The sequence below is a fragment of the Saccopteryx bilineata genome, chromosome 1 (genome assembly GCF_036850765.1).
Source record: "Saccopteryx bilineata isolate mSacBil1 chromosome 1, mSacBil1_pri_phased_curated, whole genome shotgun sequence".
NCBI classification, from domain to species: Eukaryota; Metazoa; Chordata; class Mammalia; order Chiroptera; family Emballonuridae; genus Saccopteryx; species Saccopteryx bilineata.
This window is the reverse complement of record NC_089490.1, coordinates 119,124,398-119,138,709: the sequence shown is the minus strand read 5'-3', so window position 1 is coordinate 119,138,709 and position 14,312 is coordinate 119,124,398. Positions and strand designations below refer to the sequence as shown.

Genomic DNA, 14,312 nt, shown 5'->3' with positions numbered 1-14,312 from the left:
TTGTAAAAGACTAATTGAGAAAACATCCTTAGTCTATGATCAATAATGAAACTATGAAAATACTGATTTCCTGTAAATCAGACAGTTATATTTAAAAACATATAGATATGGCTCATTTTTATGGTTTATTGAAGGTTTAAAAATAGCCCCATTAAACAACCAACCAATTCTTACTTTTCACTTTCCTACAAATATGTAAAATGATATTGGTATAAGATCAAAAACAAACACTTAGTCATAAGTAAATTTTAGCTTATTTTATATAATAGAACTTATGAAGATTAAACATATTCTAGAAGCTATGGAATTCATAGGTTTCTTTGTACCCTCTGGTCTGAATTGGCGGAAATTGATGAAGACACTGGAGGAGCTGCTGGAGTTTTTGAGGGTACCCAGGACAGAGGTAAATACTCCCAGGACTATGTACTGCATCAGGCTAATGACTAAGATCATTTTCTCTCCACTCCAATATGGAGGGTATCTGCAGGACAGGGGCTGTAACTCTAGAACTACCTTCTACTGTACAGAATAAATATCTTAAAGTGCTCAAGTGGAAGCTAAAAGGAAAAGAAAAACTGAAAAAGATAAATCTGTAGAAATGGTGATTTTCATTTATTTTACAAAACATTTGTTTTTGCAAAAAAATAAAATAAAAAGTTCTAGATACTGATAGGTAAAATTGGCTTTAGCATTCCTTTCCTTTTATTTATACAAAATTGTTATCATACATACTGTAACTTACTTTATCAAGTTATTGTACAAATCTATCTTCTTTTTTAAGTGCTTAATATTACTCATTTTTAAAAATCTTTTCTTCGATATGACAATTGGAAAACAGTGTCTCATTGGGGTAGCTCAGTAAGCATTTTAAAAAGTATTATTGGGGGAGAGAGACCAATGCTGATTGGTTCCTCCACAGTCAGCTACCTAGAGCAGTACGGCCACGGGGAGGAAGAATGTCTGACATTTCAGCTTTGAGTTCAGATTGCCAGAACTCGACCAGCACTTCCGATTTCCTGGGATGGCAAGCCCTGTGGCTTCCTTGTAAAGCTCTGCACCATTCCCCAAGCCTCCACCTCCATTAATACCCCCCTCCCCAGCCCTGTGCGGCTGGAGTTGGGGCCATCCAGGTGTGCAGGCCAAATCCAGCCTCACTCTGAGGGGTCAGGGGAGCCCCAGTGGGAGTGAGCTGTCCCCTCTGCAGGGGAAAAGAACTTCTTGGTTCCTGGTGATTCTGGGAGAAAGGCTTGCTATTGTGCAGTCACTCTCAGCCCAAAACTAACAAAGGTTGTATAAATAAAGGTTGGGACTGGAGGAGGGGGATGCTTGGTTGCTAAGGGACGTGTGCGTGACATGGCTGCCAATTGTGACGTCATGTACTGTGTCCTACTTGTCTGGGTCACTTGTGACGCTCCTATTGTGTGAACTGCTTACTGTGCCCCAAACATCAAGTCTGGGATACACCTCTGGGTCCCACAGCTTCTGGTCCAGGCACATCAGCTTCCAGAACTAGCCCTGGACGAGCCTGCTGACCTCCAACTCCCTGGGGCAGAGCGAAACCTGGCCTCAGGATCAGCAAAACCTCCCAGAAGAGCCCTCAACTCCGAGAGAAGTTGAATTTCCTTCCCAACAGGAAGCCTCAGCTCCGCTGACAGAGGCCCCTGAGGAAGTGGAACCTTCTCCGACCCCCAGGAGGACCCAGCTCAGCAATCAGAAGTCCCTGAAGAGGGAGAAGCATCTTTTACCAGGAGGCTTCAGATCCGCTTCCAAAGAAGAGCTCAGCTCAGCCTCAGGTGCACTTTGCCAGTGCAGCGCCTTCTCCAGTCAATCAAGAAGGTCCTGCTCAGCCTCCAAAATGGCCGACGGACTTTGTACATCACGAGGGGACAGTCTCACTTACAGGGTCAGCTGAAGCTGAGCATTTATTGATAAATAATAAAGACGTGGATTTGGGTGTTTGGATAACACCAGAGCTCCTTAAGGAGATTCAACCAACGAAGCAGAAGATCCCAGCTAATCCTCCAAAGTCCACTGACATGGTCAAACTTGCAACCAAGCAGGAGAGCCCAGCTCAGCCTCCAGAGCACCCTGAGGTGACACTTCCCCATCAAAAGCCTGCTCAGGCTCAGCAGTCAACCTTGCTTGGAGACGTAAAGTCGCCAAAATTCTGCAACCAGAACCGTCTGAGCTAGTTCCTCCTATGACTGAACAGAATGCCACATGAGCACGTGTAAGCTCTGCACCTGTAGGAATGAGATACTGTCGTGTGCGGCTCTCGGCCCAAAGCAGGGGTTCCACAGCATGCCTGTGCTGGAGCCCAGCGCTGACAATACCAACTTCACCACCTTAGATTTGCAAGGAAACGCTATTGTATTCTTGAATGAAAATATATGGAAGTCATACTACCATATTGAGAAACTAATTTTCAGTGGAAATAAAATAACTGAATTAAAAAAATTCATTTGAACAACTGCTATCCCTCAAATATTTAATTCTCAATCACAATCTTCTAACCACTGTTGAAGGTCCGTATCTTTTTAAATTGCCAGCATTAATATATTTTGACATGGGAACAACACAGGCATCAGAACAGTTAGAGCATCTTCATGGAGACCCTTGAATTGAAAAAAAAGATCTTATCTAGCCGTTTGGCCTGCTGCCTCTGCCAATTTAAAAGTAATAGTGAGGCTGTCAGCAAGACAGTCCAACTAACTGCATTGTGAAACTGCGAGTGTGGCAAACACCCCTTCTGATGCAGAACTGTGCACAGGAAATGCAGCATTAATAAAAGCATTACAAGTCGGAAGAAAGAGCACTAGCACCGAGCTATTGAACTGGGGAAGACATCCTCAGAGAAAAGTGGTGACAAACTGTCAGCCTTTATCAGCCTCCTGATGAAGCTTCTCAATGAATAGCAAGAAGTCAAGGTTCCCCAGGTAGAGTGGGATACGGGTCAATTGAAAAATGAGAGGACAGATGCCCAGGATGAAGAGAAAGAGCAGGAGTCCAGCGAGCTCAAAAAAGAACTGCCAGCACATGCCTATACCAAGCTCACTGTGGCAGTACCCATTTCTGTGGCAGCAACAACGTCTACTTTCTCTGTCTCATTGTGACCTGTCATAAGTCGGCAAAATGAGGGCGAGAAGGGAGCTGAAGGGGGTGGTGTCTGGAGCAGGCGGCCACTTAGGCTTGGAGATATAAATGGACCACGCAACGCCATATGCAAGAGAAACATGGCAGACAGGCTACATGCAAGGAGTCATCTGATGAGGATGAGCTTTTGGACGAAATAGAGCAAGGTGAATCCTCCCCCTCAGCAGCCAGGATTGGGTCATCAGAATCAGCTGCTAAAGACATGGGTGAAGAAAATGAAGCATGACACCACCTCCTCCTCGGGTTACCTGAAAATTGTGTTGAAAAATGTGTGCTTAGCATTGCTGACAAAATACCTATTTTCCTCCTACTGGAATGTATAAATTCATAACTGACGCTAGTCATGAGATAAGACATTAGAATGTAAATAGTTAAAATAATGATTATTTGGGTTGGGCAGTTTTCATTTATTTGTGAACTATTGTTTCATATTTTCCATAAAAACCCTTAATATAAATGATTTATATTTATTCCTCATATATTATGGACCTTGTCTGTTCTATTGCAAATATTTTCTTCTGGTATTGCTTATAAAGGTCTTCCTTGTACCAACATTACATAACTATAGTTTCAATACCCTCTCAGTATTTCGTTATGTAGAAGTCTTTTCTTCTGGAATTTAAAGAGAGTAATAAAAAGATAGTTAAAGAATAATACAAATCCACTAATAATCTTCCGGCTTGATCCCAATATGCATTTTTAATCTTTTAATTCATTTTAGAGAGGAGAGGGAGAGTGAGAAAGAGCAAGAGAGAGCAAGAAAGAGCGAGAGAGAGAAAGAGAAACAGAAAGCAATTCCCATATGTGCCTTGACCAGGCAAGCCCAGGGTTTCGAACCGGCAACCTCAGAATTCCAGGTCGATGCTTTATCAACTGCGCCACCACAGGTCAGGCCCCAATATGCATTTTTAGTACTTTTTGTTTACTTTAGCATTATAATTTCCAAAGAAAACATGAATCTGCAAAAAATGCCTAATTGTAGTATTCTAGAGCCATGATCACCAATGTTAATATTGATATATAGCTATTCATTATTTTTATTTTACAAGAATTACTTTTATAGGTCTTTGTAACTTAGTATTAATTAAAAATAGTCATTCTTATACTGTATATAGCTTTGTCTGACTTTTTGGCATATACTTTGTAGTTGTACATTAACATCTTTCAAGGGTAACCATAAACCTTTTCATTTGTAGTACCTTTTAGTCTTTCCTTAACAGCTTAAAATGATCTCACACCAAGTAGAGACTTTATAAAAATGAAAAGTAAAAGTTCTTTTGTAGCTCAAATTTTTCTTTTTTTCTTTTTCTTAAGTGAAAAGTGGGGAGGCAGAGACAGCCTTTTGCAGGTGCCCCAACCAAGATCCACCTGTCAAGCCCTCTACCAGGGCAATGTTCTGCCCATCTAGTACTGCTGCTCCACTGCTCAGCTACCAAGCTACTTTAGAGCCTGAGGCAAGGCCATGGAGCCATCCTCAGTGCCCAGGGAAAACTTGCTCTAACTGAGCCAGGGCTGCAGGAGGAGAAGACATAGAGAGATTGGGGAGGGGGGGGGTGGAGAAGCAAATGGTCGCTTCTCCTGTGTGCCTTGGGTATTGAACCTGGCACATCCACATGCCAGGACAACACTCTACCACTGAGCCAACTGGCCAGGGCCTGCAGCTCAAATTTCTAAGACTATTTAGTGAAAGGGAGATAGTACCCTGAGAATCTCCTCCAAAATAAGATCAGACTGGTTTAAAGTGTGAATGAAATGAATCTCAGATGAAAGTGTGATATATGATATTTTTTCCCTGTCTCAATTCACATTTCTCAGAGTAACCAGAGGATTGACAAACTTTAAATCTACCGGTTGAAAGGGCCTGTAAACTCAGGATTGCCTGGAAACCCATTAACTTGGGGGACCACAGGACATGTCTATTACTCTCATCAAGGAAATTCTTAGAAGTGCCAAGGGATGTAACACAGGGCAGCTATGTGAGAATGGGTTTACAAACTGTGGACTAAGTAAGCTCCTTATCAAAGCTTAACGAAGGAAACCTAGATTACGTATTGAACAGGTCTATCCTCCGAGGTGCGAATTCCCTGTATATAATTTTATTTATATTTTATTTATTTATTGTTGATTTTTGAGAGAGGAAGGTATAGAGAGAAACTTATTTATGCATTCACTGGTTGCTTCTTATGTGCCTTGACTGGGAGTCATAATTCACTGTACATAATTCAAACAAAAGATGAGTGCCCAGGCTAGATATCTCAGTTGGTTAGAGCGTTGTCCAGAAGTACAGAGGTTGCTGGTTTGATCCCCAGTCAGGGCACATACAGAAACAGATCAATGTTCCTGTCTTTCTTCTTTCTTCTCTCTCTAAAAATCAATAATAATTAAAAAAGCTAAAAAAAAAATAATTTTTCCTTAGAGGTTATAAAAATTTGATGAAACACTAAAAATGGAAGCATATATAAGAAAGCAATACACAGGTATGAGAATCCTTTGAGAAATTAATTTCTAGCCAAATACCGTTTTTGAATCCACCACCTTCTTAGTTTTCCTTAAGGTTACATATGAGGCTATGGTCGAAGATTCAGGTGTCGGTGATTTTGTTCTTGGAGGAACCACTCCAACAGGAAAGTGGGAACCTAAGAATTAAAAATAATGGTCATATCTCACACAACATTGCTTTCGCTGCCACACTCAACTTCTGAGGTTGTTAAAATCGTAAGGCACATTTATTGTTTGAAAAGAGCCAGGGAAAATGTAGTAAACCTTCCGTTAGTTATTCTAGCTAATAAGCTAGCCAATGATATTATCAAACAAATGTTGGGTTTGATTTAGAAATAATGTTCTACATAGAATAATAAATGATATTAAAAATTAATCATAAAATTTGGTACACTTAATGGACCATATATCTTCACAACCACCCTTTAAAAAGAAGACTCCTGAGGGCGGGCTATGGGTTCATTTTCTTCCTCAAGTGTGTAGTGCTCATCAGCAGCGTGGCTGAGCACCTGCCCCTACTGCTGCTCTGCTTCTTCATGAAGCAGTCACATTTCCAGAGCTTCAAAGACCTTAATCGAATCCTCTCACACATCACAGATGACAAAAAAAAAAAAATGGCCCAGAAGGTTTAAGTGATTTAATGTTCTTGATTTCCAGTTGGTCTCTTTCAATTACACTGTATTGTCTCAATAAAGAATCCACTAACAACATTAACTATAGGTAATCACTGTCACTTTCTCTTTTATAATTAGAAAACAAAGAAGTCACATTAACTAGAAAAAGGAAGTGTCTTTCCACCCCTCCCTGCCAACAGCAAAGACAAATGGTAGGCCAATCATTCAGGGACCCTTTAGGTTATAAACCAAACAATCCTTAGCCTAATTAAGTTTTAATATTATTTATGAACTTTCTGAGTGTGTTTATATAGAGTTGTATATTTGAGAATGTGAAGAGCTGAACTGATACACAATTGATCTGTGTACTTTGGACTATTTATTTAGAAAAGAACTTATGAGCTAAAAACCCAAAATTTTAAGAGGCAAAACTTTTTTTTTAAATATCTTTTAAAAAACAATTTTATTGATTCATTTTAGAGAGGTGAATGAGAGAGAAAGAGAGAAAGAGAGAGAGAGAGAGAAAGAAAGAGAGAAGGGTGTAGGAGTATGTGTCTTGACTAGCGAAGCCCAGGGTATTGAACCGGCAACCTCAGCATTTCAGGTCAATGTTAAGAGGCAAAACTTTGAAGAATTCAAACCATGTTAAAGAAAATAATTTCAGACGCTTTATTTCTTATGATTAAATATACACATTGGTGGAACAAATGATCAAACACTTCTTTACTTTTTAGGGGTAGTAAGTGTTGAATTATATGTGTATCTTTCCCCTGCTTTTCTTTCTAGTTCTGTAATATTTGAATTTCTAAAAATAAACTATTTTAGTTTTACATATTTTTAACATATATTGAATTATATATTATGTAATATATAATTTCTGCAATTTGATGTTTCCACTCAAACATGAGGTTCAATTTCTTAGTAAATTCAACTTTTAGATGTGTTTGTAAATACCATATAGCTGTATTTTAACCCAGTTTGACAACCTTTGTTCAGGTGAAGCATTTATATAGTTCAAATAGATTTGTTACAATGACTGATATATTTAGATTTATTTCTAACAACTTATTTTTGCTTTGCATTTTCCCCACTTCTCTATTCCTTTCCCATTCTTTCCTCTTTTGGATTGTTCTTCAGTTCGCCTCTCTACTAGTTTGAAAGATACACAGTCTGCTTCTCCCTACTTCTTTTCTTTATCTTATACCCTAGCACGTATACTTAACTGTTCAAGTCTAAAGCTAGAATCATTACAATCCTCTGGAACAATACAAGGACCTTAGAACATGTTAATATCAGTGAGCTATTCCTGTTTTATATGCTACTGCTGTCAATAATTTTAGTTCTATGCTTCTTAGATCTTCTATATCTGACTATTTGCCTTCTATCTGATGTATTGTAGAACTCTCTTAACTGATGGTCAGTAAGTGGCAAACTCTCCCAGGTTTTTTTACTACCCCTCTCTCTCTCTCATTTTTTTTTTGCAAGAGACACAGAGAGAGATACACACACAGAGTGAGGGACAGATAGGGACAGACAGACAGAAAGGGAGAGATGAGAAGCATGAATTCTTCATTGTGGCATTTTAGTTGTTTATTGATTGCTTTCTCATACGTGCCTTGACCGGGGTGGGGGGGGCCTCCAGCAGAGCGAGTGACCCCTTGATCAAGCTAGTGACATTGAGCTTCAAGCCAGCAACCATGGGGTTATGTCTATGACCCCATGCTCAACCTGGTGAGCCTACTTTCGAGCCAGATGAGCCTGTGCTCAAGCCAGCAACCCCAAGGTTTCAAACCTGGGTTCTCTGTGTCCCAGACCAATGCTCTAGCCACTGCACAACCAGTCAGGCCCCTCTTAAGTTTTTTTTTTTTAATTTTATTTACTTTTTACAGAGAGACAGAGAGTGAGCCAGAGAGAGGGATAGAGACAGGGACAGACAAACAGGAACGGAGAGATGAGAAGCATTAATCATTAGTTTTTCATTGCGTGTTGCAAGACCTTAGTTGTTCATTGATTGCTTTCTCATATGTGCCTTGACCGTGGGCCTTCAGCAGACTGAGTAACCCCTTGCTTGAGCCAGCGACCTTGGGGTCTCGAACCTGGGTCCTCTGCATCCCAGTCCAATGCTCTATCCACTGCGCCACCGCCTGGTCAAGCACCCCCTCTTAAGTTTTATTGAGGCAAAATGTTTATAGACGTGCACAGATCTAAAGTATACAACAGGCGAGGTTCGACAAATAGTGCCTGTACAACCCTCTTAGTCAAGATTAAGATAATCCCTACCACCCCAGTTTCCTTCCAGTCAATCCTGCCCTTTTGCCAAAGGCAACTACTTTTCTGCTGGCTATCACCAACTGATTGGCGTTTCTAGTCTCAAACTTCATATAAAGGGAACCATATACCACGTCTCCTTTGTGTTGGGCTTCTTTCATTCAACATAATTTTTCTTTTGTGTTTATACATGTTGTTGAGATTCAGACAAATTATACATCTATCAGTAGCTTTTTTTTTTTTACAAAGAGAGAGTCAGAGAGGGATAGACAGGAACGGAGAGATGAGAAGCATCAATCATTAGTTTTTCGTTGCGCATTGCTACACCTTAGTTGTTCATTGATTGCTTTCTCATATGTGCCTTGACTGTAGACCTTCAGCAGATCGAGTAACCCCTTACTCCAGCCAGCGACCTTGGGTCCAAGCTTTTACTCAAACCAGATGAGCCTGCGCTCAAGCTGGCAACCTGGGGTCTCAAACCAGGGTCCTTCCGCATCCTAGTCCGATGCTCTATCCACGGCACCACCGCCTGGCCAGGCTATCAGTAGCTTTTTTTTTTTTTACAGAGACAGAGAAAGAATCAGAAAGAAGGATAGACAGGGATAGACAGACAGGAACGGAGAGATGAGAAGCATCAATCACTAGTTTTTTGTTGCGCATTGCAACACCTTAATTGTTCACTGAGTGCTTTCTCATACGTGCCTTGACCGCGGGCCTTGAGCAGACTGAGTAACCCCTTGCTCGAGCCAGTGACCGTGGGCTCAATCTGGTGAGCTTTGCTCAAACCAGATGAGCCCTCGCTCAAGCTGGCGACCTCGGGGTCTTGAACCTGGGTCCTCGGCATCCCAGTCCAACACTCTATCCACTGCGCCACCACTTGGTCAGGCTCAGTAGCTTTTTTTAATTGCAGAGGAGCATTGCATTGTATGAAGACATCACAATTTGTTTACCCATACTCTTGTTGATTGCTGTATGGGTGGCTCCTGGTTTTTTTGTATTATGAATTAAAGCTGGTAAAAAAAATCCTTGTAAGCCCTGGCCGGTTGGCTCAGCAGTAGAGTGCTGGTCTGGTGTGTGGAAGTCCCGGGTTCAATTCCCAGTCAGGGCACACAGAAGTGACCATCTGCTTCTCCTCCTCTCTCCCTTCCCCTTTCTTTCTCTTTTGCTTTTTTCCCCTCCTGCAGTCATGGCTCAAATAGTTTGAGCAAGTTGCCCTGGGCACAAAGATGGCTCCATCGCCTCACCTCTGGTGCTGAAATAGCTTGGTTGCTGAGCAATGGAGTAGCGGGCTCAGATGGTTAGAGCATCACCCTGTAGGGGCTTGCCAGATGAATCCTGGTTGGGGTGCATGCTGGGGTTTGTCTTTGCCTCCCCATTTGTCACTTAAAAAAAATCCATGTTTTAAGTCATTTTTGATAAATTATGTTTTCCCATTTCTTAGGTAAAAATATAGGGATAGAATTACTCACTATGCTAATTGCATATTTAACTTTGTAAGAAACTGCCAAACTGTTGTTCTGTCCTATACCACCATTGGGAATGTATGAGTTCCAACTGTTCCACATCCTAACCAACATTTGATTATCTTTTAAGTTTAGCCATTCTAGAAGGTGTAACTTGTGATTTTATTTTGCATTAAAACTGAATTTCTTTTGCCCTGGCCGGTTGGCTCAGTGGTAGAGCGTTGGCCTGGCGTGCGAAAGTCCAGGGTTCGATTCCCAGCCAGGGCACACAGGAGAAGCGCCCATCTGCTTCTCCACACCTCCCCCTCTTCTTCCTCTCTGTCTCTCTCTTCCCCTCCCGCAGCCGAGGCTCCATTGGAGCAAAGATGGCCTGGGCGCTGGGGATGGCTCCTTGGCCTCTGCCCCAGGCGCTAGAGTGGCTCTGGTCGCAGCAGAGTGACGCCCCGGAGGGGCAGAGCATCGCCCCCTGGTGGGAGTGCTGGGTGGATCCCGGTCGGGCGCATGCGGGAGTCTGTCTGACTGTCTCTCCCCGTTTCTAGCTTCGGAAAAATACAAAAAAAAAAAAAAAAAAAATAAATACACAACCCCCCCCCAAACAAAAAAACCCAAAAAACTGAATTTCTTTTATGATTAATCAATTATAAACTCTTTTATATTCTTATAGGCCATTTGCATACTCTATTTATTAAGTACCCAAGTCTTTTGGCTACTTTTTATTGGGTTGTCTGTTTTTATTATTAATTCACTAGAACTTTTAAAAAGTATATTCTGGATACAAGGCCTTTGTCAGGTATATATATTGCTAATATTTCCTCACATTCTGATCAGCAGAAGTTTTAAATTTTGATGACATTCAATTAGTCAGTTTTCAATGAGAATGTTACAAATATTTTTCTAAGTGTTTCAGAATTCACGTAACATTCTCTTACATATCCACATCATAGTATTACTTATTGTTATATAATATCTAGAACATATTAAATTTCCACAATTTTCCCAAGAATGTCTTCAGAGATTTTTCCTTTAAACCATAATCCAATTAAGGTTCAAGCATTGTATAATACAGTAGGTCTGGCCTTTTCAAAGTTTTTTTTTTTTTTTTAATTTTTTTATTTATTCATTTTTAGAGAGGAGAGAGAGAGAGGGAGAGAGAGGAGAGAGAAACAGAGAGAGAAGGGGGGGAGGAGCAGGAAGCATCAACTCCCATATGTGCCTTGACCAGGCAAGCCCAGGGTTTTGAACCAGCGACCTCAGCATTTCCAGGTCGACGCTTTATCCACTGTGCCACCACAGGTCAGGCCAAAGTTTTTAATCCTGAATAGTCTCCCTTTTACCATTGAAGAATGACCAGCACTTAAAAAAAAAAAATCAGAGTGTACATAGTAAGAGTATTTTTTCATGAAACTTATTAATTTTATAGAAATTGTATAAAAATTTGTTTCAGCTCTTCATCTTGTATGTAGAATTTTAAACAGAAAACCAAAAACCAAAAATATTGGGCAAAGAAAAGCATTTTAAAAGTTTGTCATAGCCTGACCAGGCGGTGGTGCAGTGGATAGAGTGTTAGACTGGGATGCAGAGGACCCAGGTTCGAGACCTCGAGGTCGCCAGCTTGAGCACGGGCTCATTTGGTTTGAACAAAAGCCCACCAGCTTGAACCCAAGGTCGCTGGCTCCAGCAAGGGGTTACTCGGTCTGCTGAAGGCCCGCGGTCAAGGCACATATGAGAAAGCAATCAATGAACAACTAAGGTGTTGTAACGCGCAATGAAAAACTAATGATTGATGCGTCTCCTCTCTCTTCGTTCTTGTCTGTCTGTCCCTGTCTATCCCTCTCTCTGACTCACTCTCTGTCTCTGTAAAAAAAAAAAAAAAAAAAAAAAAAAGTTTGTCATAAAATTATTTCTCAGTAAAACCTAGCCTGAATTGATATGAAGCTTTATCCCATGGAGGAGGAATATCCCACAAATATCAACATGTTTAAAAGGGGTGCTGCCTCATGCCTACTTGAAATGACACTAATACGTGGTTTATGGGTCATGTTACCTTTCTAACATGTGCAACCTTCTGAATTAAAAAATCTTATCAGTTTCCAAAGTTTCCTGATAAAAGACTGTGGACTTGTACATGCACTGTGTCAACATGAAAACTGAATTTATTGCTAAAAACTCTGGAAAATCCAGGAGGTAAAACATCTCCCAAATGCCGACCTTTAACTGAAGTTTCCATTTCTGAAACAGGTTCTGATTTTTCTTCTCCATTAGATTCATCAACTTCTGCCACTGTTGTTAACTCTGGTTCACTTTTGTAGAGTCTATAATCTGGACCCTTGAAAGGAAAATATATAATTACAAAAAAAATTTTTGCTAAGTTTCTTTTAAAACATTTACTTTTAAAAATTTAAATCAAATGCTAAAAATTAAAAGCCTCAATTAGTTATCTTGGGTATAACACGATGAATATGTTTCAACTAAGGTAGAAAAAAATCGAAATATTTTTAACAAGTAAATGTTTTGATTTTAAAATTTAAGACTATTTTCCTTAGGCATAAAGTCCTTGGGACATTTTTTATCATAGTATAACTGAGATCTGAAAAATAATTACATCATATTAACTCAATCGGCTCCATTCCTTTCTTCCTATTCTCTTCTTCTTGCTTATTACATTTTGTATTTATTTGTTTAAACCCAAACATCTTGTTTCTAGTTTCCATGGGTACTGTCTCACCTCGGCACTGGAACCTCACAGTTTTCCCAGGCTGAACTGCCCACATCCCAACCCTTTCATCATTCCTAGTAATCCTTTTCTTTCTTCTTTCTTTCTGATCTAAAGATTTCACTTGTCTCTGCTATCCCAAAATGGTATACCTAAAATATGACTCCTTAGACAAATGCAATGTAAACACTTTAGAAAAATTTTTATGAAAAATACGAAATTATGAAAGATCAAAATTGTGAAAATATTAAAAAATGAGAATGATATGACCAAAACAAGAGAAACAAAAGGATAACATTGTAAACAAACAAAAAAAAAGCTCTGGCTAAAAGCAGTGTTATAATAAAAAAATAAATTTACTTTAAAAAATGAGAGGGTAAAAAAAAATATGAGAGGGCACGTATACTTGATTATTCTGTGGCTATTGCAGCCACTTACACAGTGAGATCCATTTCTTGTATATCCTTGAACTTGAATCTTCTTTTCTTCAGGCAGATGGACTGGGCCCCTGCTATAACAGAGCAAGGAGCTGCTATCACTGGGCAGAGGGGGGATTATGGGAGGCTGCTCTGTAAAGTCATAGGACCGAGGAAGTGGAGGACGAGGTGGGACTACTTCCTCTTCCTAAAGATTGTAGAATAGTCACCTTATTTAGATAAGCATATAGAATTAAGTATATCAAATTCTTTGCAATGGTAAGTTAAATTAGTTTTAAGATAATTAAAGGGACACTGCCAAGCCAAAATTCTCATATTGAAGAGTAAAACCCAAAATATTTATAATAGCCAATATGGTTTTAAATATGGTTGTATCTTTTTTTCTGGTAATAATACACAGGTTAGCTCCACTCTGAAGCTCAACATCTAAACAGATGTATGAAACTACTGTATTTCATCTTAAAAACATTTGAAAATGTTACTGCCTATTTTGGGGGCAATTTTTAATAGAAAAAAATAAACATTTCTTTTCGATTGGCTTTTATACAGACTTCAAGACCACAGATGCTTGCAATTAGGTTGACAGTATCTCTTTGTAGTTGCAATTTCTTTACGGCATACACAATACACAGCCAACTTCTCTATCAATCATCTTACAACTTTTACCAAGTATAACAATGGTAAATATTCAAATTACTTATATTAGAAAAAGTGTGACAATGTTAAAGTTCTAACATAGATATAAAAAATAGTAACTAAATTTTTGCATTGAGAGAAAAAAAATCACATTTGTTAGAAGTATTAAATTACTGAACCAGTGAAATTCCAAGATTAAAACTGTAACTTGAATATATTTAGAAAACATTTTTGTTATGAGTAGACAATTCTAATTCATGTTTTAAACATTTAAAATAATTTATAGTTAGACAAACAATCCACACTTACCTCATTTTTGTACTTAACTGTTGAGAAAGGCTTTGATACTGCCATACCTATTAAAAAATTATAAAACATAACTTATACTACATGTCTTTTTGAAACTACAGAAAAAGGAAAAATTAATTTCATTTAAAATAAAGCCTTCACTTTCTAGTCCCTCATTAATTAATGTTTTCAGAATTTGAAACCATTTACATTAAAAAATACAAATTAAAAAAATACAAAT

At 39.3% G+C, this 14,312-nt stretch overlaps 1 protein-coding gene across 15 annotated transcripts in view; it reads right to left on the bottom strand.

Annotated features, from left to right (window-relative positions):
- Nucleotides 1-14,312, bottom strand: part of PLEKHA5 (pleckstrin homology domain containing A5) — a 268,347-nt gene that overhangs the window by 10,385 nt on the left and 243,650 nt on the right. For 8 of the 15 annotated variants that reach the window (XM_066264566.1, XM_066264568.1, XM_066264567.1 and 5 more), the window contains 3 exons: nucleotides 14,093-14,139; nucleotides 12,206-12,323; nucleotides 5,671-5,789 (listed from right to left, as the gene is read on the bottom strand). In XM_066264566.1, the coding sequence (XP_066120663.1) occupies nucleotides 5,671-5,789; nucleotides 12,206-12,323; nucleotides 14,093-14,139 (284 nt within the window). Of the gene's footprint in view, nucleotides 1-5,670; nucleotides 5,790-12,205; nucleotides 12,324-13,148; nucleotides 13,335-14,092; nucleotides 14,140-14,312 lie in introns of all 15 variants that reach the window. The other 7 variants (XM_066264560.1, XM_066264562.1, XM_066264565.1 and 4 more) reach the window with 1 other exon arrangement.